Below are 19,242 nucleotides of genomic sequence, written 5' to 3' on the forward strand. Positions count from 1 at the left end.
GATGATCATCACACTACCTCACAGAGGGAGGTGTAAATGAATCAATATGTGTAACTATTAATTAGAACTGTGCATATAGTAAGTGCTATGGGAGGGTTGCTCTCTTAGTGGTATCATCATCGTCATGGTTATTCATTGAGCACCTGCTCCAAGGTGGGTGCAGGGTATACAGTGAACAAAGTAAGCACACTCCTACGTCTTATAGAGGGGAGACATGATTTAAAAATTAAATCAATCAGAATATAATTACAGCTTGTGTGTTAGGAAGGAAACCCACAGGGTGTAGTACTGAGGACTGAGGTTCAGGGGTGTGAGGGAAGACCTGTTAGGGGAGACTTTTCCGGGGCAATTTCACATTTAACCTGAGCCTGGAGGCTGAGAGGGAGGAAACCAAGCCTCCATTGTTGCCATTAGCAGAAGCAGCAGAGGCAGCGTTACACTTGCTCACTGAATGACTACTATGGGCCAGGCTCTATATTGGCCTTTTCAGTTACTTTCCTCTCACCATGTGTAAACAACTACCCTCATTTTACAGCAGATACTATTGAGGCTCAGAGAGGGTAAGTGACTTGCTAAAGAACACACAGCTTATATGTGGCAGAACCTTGACTGCAGCATGAATCTCTCTGACTTTGAAGCTCACTATGAGCTTTTCCACTGTGCTCTGCTGGCTGCCTCTTCCTCCAGGCTGCCATCAGGATGAGCATCTAATTAATTAGGCTTGAACCATACTGCTCGGTACATATTGACTGCAGGTTCTGTCAGTTTCTCTATAAATTAACCCAAGTATAAGGAGGGATCTACTTAGTTTGGGGAGACAGAGTGCTCTTCCTTCTGGCTCTGGGAACAGGGAGAGGAAGAACGTGTGAGTCCCTTCCTTCGCTTGGTCAGACTGACAAGTAGGGTGACCAGTGTGCCAATTACACCCTTTATTTCAGGATGTGTAAGCCAGTCTGGCAGGCAGGCTGGATACAGGCCTCCAGGCCCACTGGCCAAAGACAAAATAATATGGGAGTATCTCAGGTGCTCATACCTGTGCTAGGTATTCTGGAAGCATTTGCCCTTCTTTGGAGAGCCGTTGTCAGGTGCTCTAGTGTTCTGTCTTTGCTGATGGGGGGTGGGAGGGCAGTCCTCTAATTACTTTCTCACATCCAGCCCCAACTTTCTCAAGCTTGGGGTCCCCCCTGGGCTCCGCTGAGAGAAATGGCTGTCATCAGCTGCATCCTCCTCCTGTGCATGTAAATTGTTCCTAAGTTCTTCATTTTGGGTTATTATTAATCAATGTGATCACATTCACTTTTCATCCTTCAGAAATACTCAGAAATTCTCATCTACTGAAAAGTCCCTCTACCTTTTCTCATTTTTGTAATCAATATATTCCCTTTTATACTGTTTTGTCATTTCACTTGGATCTGGGGAGGGAGAGAGGTAAACAAATGTGCTCCATGCACCACCTTGAACTAGAAGTCATAGCTGCTGGACTCCAAATATGGTGGACACCATGTTCTGCTGGCCAGACGGCAGGTGGGTGCAGTGAGAAGCAACTTCTCAAGTGACTCCTGAATATTTGTGCTTTGGAAGCAGGGAGGAAAGTGGGGTCAATTGAACATGGGGAGATTGAGAACCTTTCTCTGGGGAGGTGATGATTCACTCAAAGCTTCATTGTTAGAATATGGGTTTCCCAGGCAAGGTCTTTGTATTTGTCCGCTAGGGGTACCGTAGACTGGGTGGCTTAAGCAACAGAAATTCATTCTCTCACAGTTTCGGAGGTTGGAAGTTCAAGATGCCACTTGGGTTGGTTTCTGGCGAGGGCTCTCTTCCTATCTTGTAGACAGCTGCCTTGTCACTGTTTTCTCACATGGCCTCTTTATCGTGTACATGTGTTAGGGGGACAGATCTGGATTGGGGCTCCACCCATGTGACTTCATTTAACCTAAATTACCTTCTTAAAGGTCTTCTCTCAAAATACAGTCACATTGAGGGGTCAGGACTTCAACATATGAATTTTGAGGGGGACACAATTCTACTCTCAAAAGCTTTCCATAAAATTATCTTCATAAATGAATTCGAATCATGACCCTATCAGGATCTTAAAATAGTAACCAGCCACTCACAATGGAAGCAATGAAACCAAGCCATACAATATCAGGGACACCCAAAAAGCACTTATGGCTGATTTTGTCAGGCTTCATTTCTTGAGTAAAATATTTTTTTTAAGTTCACCTTTGTTTTTACAATACAATCCTTATTATTATTATCAGTAGCTTTCAGTGTACCTGACACCTTATAAAAGCTAGCAGAAAACCTCACCCCATCCAAGCATTTCAGAAGACTCAGATATTCCCAGTCTTTTGGGAAGAGAAGAACAGGGGTTTCACCTCCATCATGCCCAAGCACAGTCCAATTCAACATGATCAAGATAGATTTAGACACCTCAAGCTCAAGTATATATATAGATTTAGATATAGAGCTCTTACATAATTTAACAAAGCTGGGAAAGTCCAACACTTTCAATAGGCATTATTTATTTAAATTAAATATGCATTTCCTTGCCCATTGCAAAAAGATCTTTGGATATATTATCCCAGTGGTGGAAATAGGTACATCCAAAGCCAAATATTCTTAGGCCAAAAGATTTTAGAAAACTACTCTGAAAACTAAATTCATCTGTAGGGATTTGTTGACATGAGATGAACAGCCTACACCAGGTAAAATAGTCCCCTGAGACAGGAGCAAGAGCCTTGGTAGTATTCAAGGCTATTTGGGAGATTTTTTTTCCCCTGTCCCTTCATTCCCTTTTCGTTTTTTGCCTCTTCACCCTCCTTTTACTCTCTAGAAGCCCTTGCCTTTTCTTCCTCCATTTGTCTTTCTCCCTGGTCAATAAGATGTCAAAAACATCTCCCTCTACACTTCCTTCTCTTTCCTGTGTACACTAAGGCTGCTCCTTATCTACATAAATGGCTTTCTCTTTTTTGAAACAAAAAAATTTTTCACTGCATACAATTTAAGATTTCATAAGTGCTGAATGAATTTATATATATGAAATAACATATATAATATAATATAGTATAATATACATTTAATGACCTAGAATAAAATCTAGCTGCCAGCATTTCTTTGGAAAATTTAGCCTTACAAAGTGTCAGTGACATTATTTCCTCATGTAGGATAATAAATTTAAAAATCTTGCTTCTAGCATTTTACATTTAATAAATATCACATCGAATCATGAAATAAGACCCAGCTAGGGGATGGAGGCAGACAAGAGAGCAGAGGAGAAGCTCCAGTATTCATTTGTTAGTAAAGCCATGCACATTTGATGTTGGGAGGCCAAACTAATGATTCATCTTATTAATAGTTCAAACAAAAATAGCAGACATTTGCTGAAGACTTTGTATCTCATTTAAAAAAATATTTCTTATATATGAACATGCACACTAAACATGAGGGGGAACTTGGCCATGTCTCTTTGGGTAGATTTTCATCCCCCGAAACATGACCCCAGCTTAATTTACTATTTAAAACTTAAGAGCTCAGAACCCAAACCCCTTTCTTGCAACTTTGCTGTGTGTTTGAAATTTTTCATGAGAAACTGTTGACATGTCCAACTTTTCTTTCCTATTTAATCTTTTTCATTTCTTGGCCATGCATAACTGTAGCATTTATTGAATTCCAAAGAAACAGCCCCTTAACTTGATAATAGAGGGTACAGAGAGAGAAGGAGACAGAGAGAGAGAATATTGAGAGTCCCTCAGCAGCCCATCAGTAATAAGGGTGAATTCCTCAGAGGCAAAGAGGTGATCAATGAAAACAGGATTCTAATAGCTAGAAAGCATCTCATTTGTTTCCCTAAAGACTTTGGCATCTGCCAAAACATCTGACTCCAAAAGCCACCCCGGGGGGTTAGCCAGATTTAGAGAGAGATGGCTGGAAGGGAGTTTGGGATGTGAAGTGCATCTTCCCTGCCAAGCCCATGGAATGTGTCTGAGGTATCTGTCTTCTCTCTCCAGCTTCTCATTGGAGCTGGTGGAATGTTTCAGCCTTTCCAGTCAGCAACTCCCTGCATTTGAGCTACAAAGTCATGAGCAGATGATCAGAACCTAAGGTAGTGATGGGAGAATGAAATGCCATGGGGTACGGGAGTGGGAGTTAGTAGGTGGGGGTGAGCGAGGGCGTACAGGGAGCCCAGAAGAACACTCCTGTTTGAAAAGACACCCTCATAAACATGGCAGCCCACACCGTGCTTCCTCTCTGGTGGACACCATTATGTATAGATATTCGATACACACAAGCCAGACAGGCTACACTGTAGCCTCCCTTCAGTAAATGCCCTACTTGTTTGGAGTAAAAATGGTTTAGATTAGCAGCCAGGCACTCTGACAAAGGTCCAGAGGGAGTTAGGGGACTTGCCAGCACCATTAGCATTTTTTTCTTCCTTTTCCAGCAGCACTAAAATATGTTTGCTCAAAACAGAAAGAAATGAAAATCTACTGGCAGTCAGTACCTCTTAAAAGAAAAGAAAAAGAAACATGTTTTACTTCTCTGGCAAACATACCCATTAAAACGATGCAGTGTTGTGACAGATTACTGAGCCATGAATGCCTAATTGAGCATTATGCTAGACGCTTCTGAGAAAGCAGCTTCACTGAGGCTGGGGCAGCCACACCTTGTGGCAAAACAAACCTTCCCCAAACTTCCTGCTGCACCCTTCACACTGAGTAGCCCAGAAACCAAAGAAAACATTTTTTTTTTTCTTTGACTCTCTGAGAGTTAACACTGGAAGAATTAGCTTGGCAGAAAGAGCCCGACATTGAAAATTCTTTTGGGAATTTCATACTTTCCTCATTTGTAAGCAAAATCCATTTTCCATGAGATATTTTTAGTGCAAGCATCCCCTGTCGTCCTATTCTCTTTCAGTCTGCCATTAGATCTTGAGGCCATTCCAGACGGGCCACACGATTTCCAAGCATCTCTCTTTGGTTCCTTCCTAAGTGACTAGTCTCACAGGAGTCACAGGATACTAGACTCTTAACTGCCAGAGACCTCAAAGTCCTTTCGGAGGCCTTGAATTCTTATTGACAGGATGTTAAAATGCTTTACAGCTGCTTTTTCTAAGAGGTCAGGTTGGCGGAGCTTGCTGAGTGACCTCAGTAATAGAGATATTTTCAGCCCTGCAAGCCGCCTATGTAAATATAAAAATGTATTAGGCTGCAGAACTGTATGTGTGGGAACAGAACAAGCATACTATTGAAAGCAAATCGCAGGGGAACACTGGTGTCTCTCACATGGGTTTGGTTAATGTGTGCATACTTTTGATAAATCATCTTGCTTCAGCGTACTCTACATTTGAGATGAACCAATTTCATTTCTGGAACTTAGGAGCCAGGAAAAGTAAAACCCCAATCACTTAGTGAGATGTCCAGCCAAATTTCCTTCAGGAAGTGTTTACATTTTTAAAAGCCATCATTTTCCCTCTTTAAATGATGCTCATTTGCCTCGGGGACAATGTCAATGTGAAGTCAGATTTTTAGTTGGTTTAATTTGAAAAAGAATAATTTATTTGTGTGTCTGGGTGGGAAAGATAGATTTTTTCAGACCTCTGAAAGAGGATTCGAAGAGCGTCATTGTAATGTACAGGAAACATGCTCTCAAAATGAATTGAGAAATACTCTCTGGGCGAACGGCTCTAATATCCCTGAGTGTGTTCAGTTTCCGTGGATCAGATCTTCCCCATCTCTGCATCCAAGCTATTTGGCCTTGATCAGATGATCAGAGCTCAAGGAAGCGATTGGAGAGTGAGCCGGCTGCAGCTGCAGTGTAGGCTGTTTTCAGGGACAAGGAGCCACTGTTTTTCAAACATAGCATCAACACAGAAGTTATTTTGTGGGCTCCAGGATGCAGCGATGGGCTGCACTGCCAGCATTGTTCTGCTTCAAGCTTTTCGTTCTGTGGTCCAGAGGAGCTGTCCACACATTTGTAGACGACGCCAAGAGGAACCATCCCACGAAATTGTGCCTCTGGAAAGTGACGATGAAATGAGTAGACCTCGAACCCTCATCATAATGGTATGGTATCCGTGGTAAAGCAGCCTCGGTTGATGGAACTGTTTTGATAGAGAGGTTGCAATTTAAGGGTTTTGGTGTTCAGCTTTCAATAAAGACATGTGGGACCTAGAGTTTGCTACTCTGCTATACTGTTGGAGGAAAACCTTTCAGAATCATTTCTATCATTCAAAAAACAGATTTTCTTTCTCTTAAAGCTTTCATGAAAATGTGCAGTTTATTGGTCTATCAGACATTCTCTTCTGCCTAATGTTTTGTATGTTGTTATTAACTTGTGTGCAGAAAAAGATAGAACATTTTGGAGTTGACTGAATTAAATGGATTTTATTTTATAACTGTAATTTGAGAGAAGAGCCTAAAATGGATGTTTTTCTATCAAGTTCTATAGATGCTGGGAGTTTTATCTCTAACTTCAAGGTACTTGAGGCTTTTATTTCTGACTCTGCAACGGAAATGCCTTTCCAAGGTGCTTAACTTAAAATCAGAATAAAGTATTGAGGATCTTGTAGAATGCATGCTGTTTTAATTAGGAAGCTGTTTCTTGCCATTTGTCAAATTACATTTTTGTATGTGCTTTAATTGTAATAGAGAGTGTTGCTCCTTTCTGGGCATCTGTTTGATCAGCAAGAATAAATTAGAGGATAGAGTTTTTCCTTACTTTAGGTTTGAGAGATCTGCTTCGTCACTGAAATCCTTTGTTAGGGTATAGGTGATATACTAAAGTTTCCAAAATTGGGGAGGTATTAAAGTCTGGGTGGTTTCAGCATAATCGACTTTTTTCTCTTAGATTTCAATGTTCAGATATCAAGGATGTAGTAAATAATGAATGAAAATACCTGTTACACTAAAAGTTTTTAAGTGAACGTCATTTGGCTTGGGCTATGCCTCTGAGTGACAGCATACTAAGCTATAACATTTTATGCCAACTTCTTCAACAAATCAATATTTGATTTTCAAAAGGCAATATTGTTCTTGAACTAGTGGGCTATGATTATCTCTAAGAGGAAACACTAAATAGGAGCAACTTACAGGTTTTCACAAATCAAATTTAAAAGGATTTGTGATAGTTCAGAAGTCAGAGACCTTTGTTTTTCAAGTTTAACTCTTGTTGATAACATTAAGGCATCCTATAGCTGTGTGTATTGCCAGGCCACATCAGTCATTAAAATAGTCATTTCTTTTCTAATTTTAATAGTTAGGCTATAAAATTTTGCAGCTAGAATTTTCAAAAAAAAAGTATACCTCCAAATAACTGAGAAATTAAAAAGCTGTTCACTAATAACAGTTTCTTATTTTTAAGGATGCTTTGGATTTATACAGTACCTTTATTGACATTAAATGTTCTGATGAAGAATTTACTGTTGAAGAAAGTAGAGGTTCAGAAAGATTGAATATCTTATCACACACCTACTCAATGCCAGAACCTCGAATCACACTTAGATCAATGATTCCAAAAGCCAATGTACTTTCTAGAAGTGTTCACCCTTCTAAGGAAATAATGATAAAACTGATAAACTGAATTTTTATAAGAAGTCTGAGGAAATCTTGGACTACTCAGAGTAAAACATATTCATACAGAGTCATTGTGCATTTTGAAAATTTACTCTGGTGCCACTCCAAAATTCACACATTTGATAATTATTTATTGCGGGCCTACTATGGGCCAGGCACTGTTCCAAGTACTTGGAATCCACGAATGAACAAAACCTTCAAAGAGCCCTGCCCTACGTTGCAAAGTTATAATGTGATAGTACATTTTGCAAATCTTGTTGCTATGGCAATGCTATACTAGAGTTGTGATGCTTAATGTACACACTTAAGTCAATGAAAATATTCCCTATCATCCAAGACGGCGGTTTGAAAATTTTAGTGTGTTTCAAAATCATCGAGGATTTATTCATGCAGATTCTTGAACTCCAAAGACTCTAGATGAGAATGTCTGGAGTGGGGCCCAGGAATCTGCACTCATCTGCTAAAGCCAGCGCCCCAGGTGACTCTGACGAAGGAGCACCTTGGGTGATACTATGAGAAACATGGCTCTGGAACATGAAAATCTAAACCCCTCCTCCTCTCCTCCTTCAACCTAATGTTCTTGTATTTGCTAATCATCTTACTCTGGCTCTATGTTTCAGAATAAATTTTGTTTCTACTCACCTTCCCATTACCCATTAGTCACCAAATTTTATATATTGATTTTTTTTGTAAGATCACAGACCCTGGAACCAGAGCATCCAGGTTGGAATCCCGACTTTCTCGCTCATCAGCTGAGTGACCTCGGGCATGCTGTTTAACTATCTCTGTGTCTCTTTTCCTCATCTGTAAAATGGGAATTGTAATTCCATCCACCCAGAGCTGTCGTGTGGGTTTCATGAAGTAAAGTATGTGTTAAGTGCTTAGAACAGTGCCTGGATATGTTATTAGTAAGAAGTTCAAGAGGGTGGTCAGGGACATTCTAACTGAAACACTGAACTCTGAGAAGAGACCTGAAGGCAGTGAGGGAGGGAGGGGACCATGCCACTTGCAGTGGGGAGTGTCTTAGACAGAAGGACCAGCCAAGGTGCATGGCTCTAATATGAGAAGAAGCCTGGGGTGTTGGAGGAACAGCGAAGAGGCCAGTGTGGCCTGAGTGAGCCGAGGGAAGGAGAACAGAGGGTGGGATTAGGGCAGTAATGGGGGACAGACTTTGCTCGGTTTCTCAGCTGTCATGATGACATGGGCTTGTTCCAAGAGTGAGAAAGGAAGCCGCTGGAAGGAGCAGACACAGAGGGTAAGAGCATGGGCAATGGAGCTAGAATGTCAGGGTTTGAGTCCTATCTCTGCCACCCACTGGCTTTGTGATCTTGACAAATGCCTTGTCCTCCTTATGCCTTTGTTTGTTCACTGATAAAATGCAGAGAATAACAGTACCTACTGTGTAAAGTCATTGCGAGGATTCAGTAAGTTAATACGTGTGAAGAGCTTAGAACAGTGCCTGGTGAATAGTAAGTGCTATATTAACTATCAGCTTACGAATTTGTGGGACTTAAGAAGGGAAGTAACAGGATCTATGGCTGCAGAGGGTCTTGGGTCAGAGCAGGAAGACCATTAATCAGGAAGCTATTGCAATGATCCCAGCAAAACACCTGGATTCTAGTGGTTGAGGTTGTTGGAAGTGGCTGGATTCTGGGTATATTTCAAAAGTATAACCAATAAGATTTGCTTGTGGATTGAATCTAAAGTGTGAGAAAAAGAAAGGAGTCAGGGTTGACTGTGATTTTTATGGTGAGAAGGACAAAGTTGCCATTCAGATGGGGAAGACGACAGGAGGGGGAGGTTTGGAGAGAGAAGCTAAGCTCACTATAAAAGGACATTGAGTTTGAAATGCCTGTTAGTTCTGTACAAAGAGATGTCAAGTAGGAAGTTGGATATGTGAGCCTGGAGTTGTAAGGGACTATTTAAGGAAGAGTGAAGCCTGGCCCAATGTAAATGCCAATAAAAGATTCATGAATGAATAAATGATCTCTCTCTTCTAATATCCTATAATATTTATGGTGTGTAAATTCATTTGAAAGTTAATCATGCATTGCCTTCTAACACAGCTTGAACTATTTAATTGAACTTTTAACTGTTTATTCACTTAACTATTCATATATATATTTTTAATCTCGCTGGTAGAGAGGAAACTTGCATGGGCAGGAACTAAGTCTGCTTTTTGCCCCAGTGGTGCCCAGCACAATGCCTTTTACATACTAGAAACTGAATATGTATCTGTTGATTATTTGATATTTTTAAGCAGTTGATACCAATATGAAAAGGATAAAGCTGCCCACTTAACTCTTAATTGAAATACCCAAGAGTATGTTAAGGATGAAGAAAGCTGCCAAGATAAACACAAGGCTCCACTGTTGATACCCTTCAGAAGGCTTTGGAACTCAAGACTTCATTGTGGAAGGTTGTACCAAAGCGTTTCATTCCTGCAGTCCAGGTTCTGAGTCTACATGCAGAGATAAGCATTGGGCTGGCATAATTGTAGTCCGTCTGTGTAGTCCAAAGTGGAGAGACGTGCTAAACATCAAAATTAACTATTGTAGGTCCTTGGCATTTACAAGGGATGCAGGAATCCTAACATCTGAGACTATTACAATGGTCTATTAAAATGCAGTCAAGTTTAACTGGGAAAAATGAATAAATTCCTTTGAAGTTCTAAATTCTCTCTCACTCAAAAACTTTTTCTCTAGTAGGAGAATTAACAGAAACCCTTTTATAAATTTTTTTCTTACTTCCTTTATAGCATATTTTGTTAAAGGTCTTGGATACTGTCTAATTTAATCTATATGGATCTACTATTTCTGGTTAATGGCTATAATTTCTTATGTCATTCACTCATCACCAACCCCAGAAGTTAGCTTCTTTTTAGAATCTTTTTCTCCACTCCCCACAAAAAAAGAGAGTGCTTATCTGTTCACACTTGGAGGATAGAGGTGACACAAGAGGAGAAAGGAAAGCAAGTGTTGGTCGGGCCGCTGGTCTCTCTCTGGTTGTATGACCAGTGCCCACATCCCAGATTCACGTCTCAACTCAAAAGTGAAAAAGTTTAAAAATTCATGAGCATTTGGAGATGTCTCTGAAATAGTAGAAACCATAAACTTTAAATTTGGGACTGCCAAAGATCTAGTGTATATAGCAAGCCAAATATGGCTTTGTCTTGAATTTTGGTAGAAGACAGGAAATTAACAATAGCCCAAAATTGTGGTGAGTCAGGAAGGTGAAATCTCTTCTGTGAGTCAAGGATGTGCACTTACATGATAAACATTTCAGAGTAAGGGATTGCAGTTACTGCCCCAAGACCTCCATGACAAGTCATCCTTTGGTGCTCTAGAATTTTCTAGGTCCAATGCTCTGATGAACTCCATGGTATGGGAGTCAAAATCTCCCTGCATCCATATAGCCCACAAACTAAGAATGATTTTCACAATTTAAAAGGGATGTAAAACAAAACAAGCACAGGAGTGGGTGGGAGAAAGGTACAGAGAGCATATGTATAGGCCACCAAGCCTAAAATACTTAGTCTGACCATTTATGGAAAATGTTTACTGACTACTGTCTGGTGAATGATGTGATCTCAACCACAAAGGAAACTTTTTTTAACTTTGACCTCTACAATGTGTGTGCTATTGTCCCTGACTAGATACAAAGGAACCTGGATTTTCCCCTGGGTACCTATTGTTCATCTGAGGATCTGAACCGTGTTCACTTGAGAACTGTTATGATTGAATAGTGAATTCTAGATTTAGAGTCAGAAGACCCACTATCAGAGTCTCAAGTCTGTCTCTTAATAGCAGTCCGTATGACCTTGACATGCTGATCCATTTCTCCAAGTTTGCTAAATGGGGACAATTATCTGTCCTGTCCATTGGAAGCACCAGAGTATTCATATTTACTTTCATAGAATCACATTGTAACCTAATTAGTGTTACACAGTGACGGAGTCTTGCAGGTCAGCAGGCTAACTTAGAGTACTAGGGATCCACTGTAGGCCACTGTGCTCATGAGAGTTCTCATCCATTGGATTTCCCACTTAGCAATATGGGGAGGCCTTCTACATTAGGGTTTTACTATATTTGTTCCATATCCCCCCAAAAAAGGGTGGTGCAGTGAGTGTGACCAGGAAAGAGAGGCAGACAAGGCTGGTATCAAGCTTCTACTCGGTTTGCTTTCTGACCCTCAACAAACCTCCACATTTGGGTCTCGTCTTGTAGAGGCACAACAATCCTTCCTGTTCAGGTACTCCGAGAACCTGGGATAAGGAAGTTAAATGAAAGAAACGAATTATTTATGAAAATTATAATTCTGTATCTTGGAACATACATTTGTTCACATATGTGTATCCTATGAATAAAATCAGGACCAGAGAGGGACATACTATGGAAACGACTTCAAAGGAAATAAAATGATCTCTCATCTTATTCCAATAATAAATATTCTAATCTAATAAAACCTTATTGTGAAAGGATCTTAACGTGTTTTGCCCATTTTCATCTTTTTGAATCGATGTATGAAGAGGGAACAACTTCCAAACTCTCTGAATCCTGAGCTCATGTTTTTATTTCATTTTAATGTGAGGTTGAATCTTGAATATACTAATCCTATAAGATTCCCGTGGGAAAGCAAGCCCCTGCAATAGAGTGTGAATTGAAATGGGCTGCTGTAGATGGCTGTAACATGGAGCTTAAAAGCACAAAGAATATTTTGCAGTTGTTTTTCCTTGTAGACTAGTTTTGAGCTGAATCCTGATGCCACAGAAAATGGACAAATGAATTGAATGAGTACAATATTTAATTGAATGTGATCAGAGGCTTAGGAATTAGCAACATAAATCCTTGAGGAAAAGGCTTACTAAACTCAAATTACATCCTGTATCATCTCAGCCAGATAATCTTGTATCTTTTTAATTCTCCAAGTTATACCAAATTTAGAAATGATACGCAAGAAAGAAAAAATATATACAAAATCAAAAAAAAGTTTAAAAGCTTAAAAAAAGTTTAAAACCAATGCAATGATAAAGTGGAAAATCAGGTGTGGTGTGTGTGAAGGGATCGTAGAAACTTACACCAAAAACAACGAGCAAATTCAACTATATATAGATCGATATAGATATAGATAAATGTGTATGAAAATATATAGAACATTATGTGCTTAGTGGATATAAGTATTTTGGGGGAAGCCATAGTGTGAAGGTCAAAAAGGTTCTATTACCAAGTAAAAATACATAGTCATGTGGCTAGAAAAAGTATAGACTCCTGAGTGACATAGTGAGGTATCATCTCTACCAAAAATAAGTTAAAAATTAGCCAGATGTGATGGTGTACACCTCTAGTCCCAACACCTTGGGAGGCTGAGGCAGGAGGATTGCTTGAGTTCAGGAGTTCAAGGCTGCAGTGAGCTATGATCTCACCACTGCTCTCCACCCTGGGCAAAAGAGCAAGACCCTGTCTCTAGAAAAAAAAGAAAAAGAAGAGAAAAAAATATAGACTTGAATCACTGCTAATAAAAGTCCCTTAATTTTTAAAACATAATCAAATATAGAAAAAAAAACCCTAGTATCCTGGTATGCTTGTTTTTGTTTCTGTTTCTTTGCTTTCTAGAAGAGTGGATTTTAGGATTATCCCCAAACACCAGGCTTCAATATAATAATATCTTGCGAAATTGAGGATAAAATGCATCTCTTGGCAAACCAAGTATAAATACAGTATTCCTGTCATGCTACGAGTCTCTTCTGGATAGCTGTTTTATTCTCTCAGATTTTATATTCATGAAGCCAATTTACTTAGGGGCTAAAGCTTAGGATTTTTTGAAATTCATTTCTCCAAATCTTTATTCTACTGGAATGTGTTTTATTTCTTAAGACCACATCCAACAAGTTCAATATGCATGCCGTGAATTTGTCATGGTTACATTGTCTGAACGTCAGAAATTCAGTGGACAGCTAGAGACGGCACCCTGCATTTGGCAGGCACAGGTGACAACAGCCTCTTCCCTGCTCTCGTGGAGCTTACAGTTTGGTGACTGAGACAGAATTCAGACAAATTTAAAATTATAATCATGAAAAGTACTTCGATGAGAGTTATATTCTACCTTCAGACTATATCCTTTGAGCATCCAACGTCATCAAAACAGTCAGGGAAGGCCTCCCCTAAGGCAGTGGCAATAGAACTGAGACCCAAAGAATGAATAAATGCTAAGAAGAAAGAGAACAGTTGAACCAAGAAACCACGTGGAAAAATGCCATATGCCAGTCCTGATTTATATTGTGTTGCCACAAGTTATGAATACAAGTACATGGGTCTGAGTCCCTTGCAAAAGCACTTGCTGGCCATGTGATCTCTGGGTCAATTATTTATAGTCTCTGTGCCTTGGCTTCCCTGTGTGTATAGTGAGAATAATGAGGGTACTTATCTGTATCAGTTTCCCATTGCTGCTATAACAAGTTATAACAAATTAGTTTTAAACGACATACATACTATCTTACAGTTAAAATAACACACATGTACTATCTTACATTTCTGGAGGTCAGAAATCTGAAATGGATCTCACTGGACTAAAATTGGCAGAGCTGCATTTCTTTCTAGAGTCTCCAGGAGAGAATCTGTTTTCTGGTCTTTTCCAGGTTCTAGAGGCCACCCACATTGCTTGGTTTATGGCCCTACTTCATCTTCAAAGCCAGCAGTGTAGCATCTACAAATGTCTCTCTATGACCCTTCTACCTTCCTCTTTCACTTGTAAGGACCCTTGTGATTACACTGGGCCCACCTGGGTGATTTGGGCTAGTCCTCCTGTCTCCAGGTTAGCCGATTAGTAACACCTTAATTCCATCTACAACCTTAATTCACCCTTGCCATGTAAATGACATAGGGACAGGTTCTGGGCATTAGGACATGCACATTGTTGAGGGGCTATTATTCTGCCTTCCCTAGTATCCTGTAGGGTTGCTTTAAGGATTCAGTGAGTGAATACAAGTAATGGATCTGTAATAGTGCCTGGCACTTGGTAACAATGCACTACGTTTTAGCTACTATTATTGCTTTTGTTGTCTTGTTGAAACTAGGAAAGGTTTACAAATTTAATTTACTTTAAAGAGTTTAGGAAAAGGAATTGAACTACTAGACACAAAATTTGTGCTTCATAGAATGTGTGGAAACGGAATTCAAGGTTAGCGTATTTATCAGAGCACTATAATAATTATTTAATAGACTATTCACACAAAGAGATTGTTATTCAAAGAGCATATATGTTGTTTGAGTTTCTCTTCTGTGTTATCCACTACTTGTCTGTCTTCTGAAATTTAACTTTTAGTTTCTTCTTTCATAGTTTATTAAAGGAATATTACACCTTTCCAGTTCTCCAAATTATGCCAAATTTAGAAATTGTAAGGAACCAAGAAAAAATACACAAAATACTGAAAAAACATTTAAAATTTAAAACCGCCACAATAATAACAAAAAGCAGAAAATCAGGAGAGAGAGAATGTATTTTAAACTCAGTAGGTATAACTGAAATTATTAATTTAGAGATGGAGAATTGATTGTATCTTATTTAACATTATTTGACTTTTTTAAACTTATGTAACCTTAAGGTTATTTCAGTGTTTTCTGATGTGAGTAGACTTTTTTTATTACAGATTTGTAACCATAAGAAACCTAGGAAATCGAAATTACAGAATGTCGATTCTTCTACAAATTAGATACTCAGTAAGAGCTTTGACAGGTGAATGAATGTTAGCCCTATCTTATGAGTCATAACGGTATAAAGTGGGAATCTGTGAGGTGGAAAGAATATGGATTCATTTTGTAAATTATCAGCATCCCTGATGTTGGTCCCTCTGTGTAATCCCCTCTTTGCTCTCAGACGCTTTATGAGAACTGATTGAGTAACCCATACATTATCTTTATGTTATGCTTTGCAAGTTGGAGAAAGTAAAGATGGAAATAGTGTTGGAAAATAATAGCTCTTCAGTGAGCACTTCCAGCCATTTTCCAGGCACTCTGCTAAGAAATCTGCATGGTTATTTTTTTTTGTTACCACAACAACCACTGGAGGAAATTGGTATTTTTATTCCCATATCATTGAGGAAGGAATTAAAGCATACAGAGAAGCTCTGACTGGTTGAAATATAATATAAGTCACATATGTAATTTTAAATTTTCTAGAAGCCATATTTTAAAAAGTTAAAAAAAATGAAATTAATTTTTAATAATATATTTTATTTAATACTATATATCCCAACTATTATTGTTTTGGCCACATAATCAATATGAAAATCATTAAGATATTTCACACTCTTTTTTTCATACCTCATCTTCAACATTCAGTGGATCTATACTTACAACACATTTCAATTTGGATGCTAAGTTTTTGTCACAAATATTTGTTTGATATTTAGATTTCATAAAATTTGCAGTTGAAAGAGTAACAGATACATAAGTTTCTCCAAAACTAGTAAAATATTTTCCAATACCTGGACAGAATATCAGTTCTTAAATCAAAATTAAATAAAATTAAAAGCTTAGTTCCTACATCAAACTAACCACATTTCAAGTGCTTAATAAGCACCTGTGGCTAGTGGCTGCTGTATTGGACAGTGCAGGTCCAGGGGCTACTGAACTTGTCCCAAGTCACCCAACCAGTGTGGCCCTTGGCAAACCTGTACCTGCCAACTTCCCTGCAGCCCAGCCACGCCCACCTCCTTCCTTGCACCCACCTCCCCTCCCGTTACAGAGCAGCCAAGCTCACCCCTACCTCCATTCCACCTCCCTCCTCTCCTGCAGCTGGCCACGCCCACTTCTTTCACTCCACCCACTCCCCCTCCTGTCCTGAAACGTAGCCACACCCACCTGTCCCACTACACCCACCTCTCCTCCTCTCTTGCAACCTGACTACACCCGCTTCTCCATGGCACCCTTCTGTCCTCCCTATCTCCACTGACTCAGGCCTGTGATCTCTTGCAGAGGTATTTTCTGCTCAGTATCCATCTAGTATTGCAGGGTGTTTGGCGCTTTTCTCAAAAATTCAAAGTTTTCAGTATAGATTATATAGACTAATAAAACGTTAGGAATTTGGGATTACAGAATCGAATTGCCTCTTTGGAAGGCAAAATTAAGGGCCAAAGCGATAAATGGATATATCTCTGACTTTTATAAGAGTTGGTGGCAGAACAAGGATATTTGCTCAGATCTCAAAATGATGAGAACCACATACTCTTTTTAACTATTATACATACTATTCCCTTCTCTTAATCCACAGATAATGAGCTATAGTTTCAAAGGATGTGCACAGTCTTACATGGAACTACATAGATGCTAACTGCAAAATAATAATGTCCATAGCTGTCCGGTTTCTCATTATTTTAAAGGAATAAATCCATCTGGAGATGAAAGCCAATTCCATCATTTCATAACAAGGGACTCTTGCTCCAAACTAGTTTCTTGACTTTTTCTTTAAGGGTTAAATACAAAGATAATGAGCTCAAGTTAATTTGTAGGATAAACCAAGGAGAAAAGCAGATCTGTAGAGACACAGATACTACTGTGGGGGTCTCATGGGTCCCATGACAGAGAAACAAAGAGGAAAAAGGAAAGGAAAATCACCTTCTTGTGATCTCTTCAGACTGAAGGGTTTGCAGAATTCCATTTTGAGAACAGACATCTATCTTTGTCACCTTACAGAACTCTGAATCCCAAAATGCCGTGCTGTGACAGAAACAGAACGGTATCGTGACAAAACCTGGGTATTGATATCAAGCTTGTTGTGCCGTTTGAGAAATACAGGACTTTGGGATAATTCCTTGAATTCTCTGAACCTCAGTATCCTGACTTGCAGCGTGGTAGTGATTCCTCACACTGCTGTTGCTGGTGTTATTCAAAAAGAGGACTCAGTGAAAAAGCCAGGGAACCTGACGATATTCCCCAACTGAAAGCCACCAGAGGAATGTCGCTGGAGACCAAAAGGCAGAGACAGGGACCAAGGACAAGGAGAGATGCAGACAAGGAAGAGGGGGAGAAATGAAGTGTGAAACCAAACCGTTCTGTGGTTGTTAAAGGGGACTTATTAAGGTCTGCTTTAAAGCCAGTCTGCTTCTGTGCCACTCTAAAACAGTGTGACATTTCAATCTGTGTCATTCCTCCACTCCGGTTTTTATTTCCTTAAAGATGTCAGTTCTTTCATAGTGGCTATGATAGTTTGTCCCATTTTTGTCTATGCTGTTGAAAAAGAATGCTGATAGCTTTTGAGATGAAGATTACATGCATCCATTTCTTTCATGTAGCTCTGAGAGTTGAGTGAAGCACAGCAAATCTGTAATTAATGGAACCAGGGTGGTATCACGTCTTCAGGGGCTGACATGATAGAAATTGGAGGCTTTTGTTTTGACTGGCAGGCAAATGAACCAGTGAGTTTGCAAAGAAGTGGGGAATAAAAAGTCTGATTGCAAATATGTCTTTTTTTGCACAGCTATAACAAAAAAGAAATTATAAGTTCATCACAAAACAGTGAGGGCCTTTGGAATCACTCAAGTTCACCTTCAGAAGCTTTTCAGATCTCTTTGTAGAGAAAGGGTATTTTGTTACAGATGTGGTCAAGGTCATAAAGACCTTCAAGACTTTAGATGACTTCCTTAAAGATGGACAGTGAGAGAACAAACATGATTGTGGAGTGATATCATCACTGAGTAAATTAAAAAGGACCAACAGAAATCTGTTACTGCCATTTGAGAGGACTGTGGCTCTTCCACACAACTGCACATTTTAAAAAATTTCCTTGGCAAAAGCAGAGAGCACAATCTCAGATTGAGATCACCAAGAAGTAGAGAAATCACAGATCAACAGCTTTCCCCTGGGGTTCCACAAAAGATACTGTGCCTCTCTGCAGCCCTTATTGCCTGGATTTGGCAAACCCTACTTTGAGTTCACCCTCCCAACCTTCTGCCTCTGTTTGGTTGAAGTTTGTGTGGTAGTTCTATGTGCCTGTGTCTGTCCTTCTATGGCTGTTTTTTTGGAAGCCAGTTAAAAAAACCTTCAACCTTGTGTTGCCTTGGAACACTCAGCGCCATGTGTATCCATACATGCACCATAAATGTTTTCATGTGCACATGCCATGTAGCTGCATACTTGGATAAAGACCTGGCTATGATACTACAGTCATTAGCTTGCTGACCAGAATTGTAAATGGAGCCCTGTATGTGTGGAAAAAGTAATCTACGACCTCCGTTACCCAGTTAGGACAGAATCTGTTATTTTAGAACCTTGAGAAGGTAAAGGCAGTGAAAACGAAATTCTTGATTTAGAATTCATAAATCCTAGCAGATATCATCTCATTGAATCACTCACCTTCCAGCAGTAAATATCAAATTATCACCATTTTACAGAGAATTCCAAGTACTCAGTACCAAGTGGCTTCCAGGAGGCAATGTGCCAAGGGCCACATCATAGGTGAGAAATCGGGAATAGGGGCCAGGGTGTTGCTGAAGGTGAGAACTGCCGGGTGGGGCTGAGCTCCGGCCTCACACCTGCCCAGCAAAGCTCTTTCTGGCACAGAAGCCCTCCCTCAGCTCCAGCTGCTGCCCTGCCTGGAATTATCTTGTGCTCAGATTCATGTTCCCTGTGGTTTTATGAATCAAAAACTTAAACTATTTTTAGTTCCTCCAGGT

The 19,242-nt window shown here is 39.7% G+C and overlaps 1 protein-coding gene across 4 annotated transcripts in view; it reads left to right on the forward strand.

Moving 5' to 3' along the window:
• The window catches only part of DOCK10 (dedicator of cytokinesis 10), a 251,705-nt gene that overhangs the window by 54,293 nt on the left and 178,170 nt on the right, over positions 1 to 19,242 (forward strand). Inside the window, exon 1 of one of the 4 annotated variants that reach the window (XM_069466686.1) lies at positions 5,845 to 6,065. The exons of 2 other annotated variants lie outside the window; for them this stretch is intronic. In XM_069466686.1, the coding sequence (XP_069322787.1) occupies positions 5,904 to 6,065 (162 nt within the window). In that variant the 5' untranslated portion in view covers positions 5,845 to 5,903. Of the gene's footprint in view, positions 1 to 5,844; positions 6,066 to 19,242 lie in introns of those variants that run through there. One more of the 4 variants, XM_069466695.1, reaches the window with a different exon arrangement.

Source organism: Eulemur rufifrons, chromosome 1, assembly GCF_041146395.1.
Source record: "Eulemur rufifrons isolate Redbay chromosome 1, OSU_ERuf_1, whole genome shotgun sequence".
In the NCBI taxonomy this organism is placed as follows: Eukaryota; Metazoa; Chordata; class Mammalia; order Primates; family Lemuridae; genus Eulemur; species Eulemur rufifrons.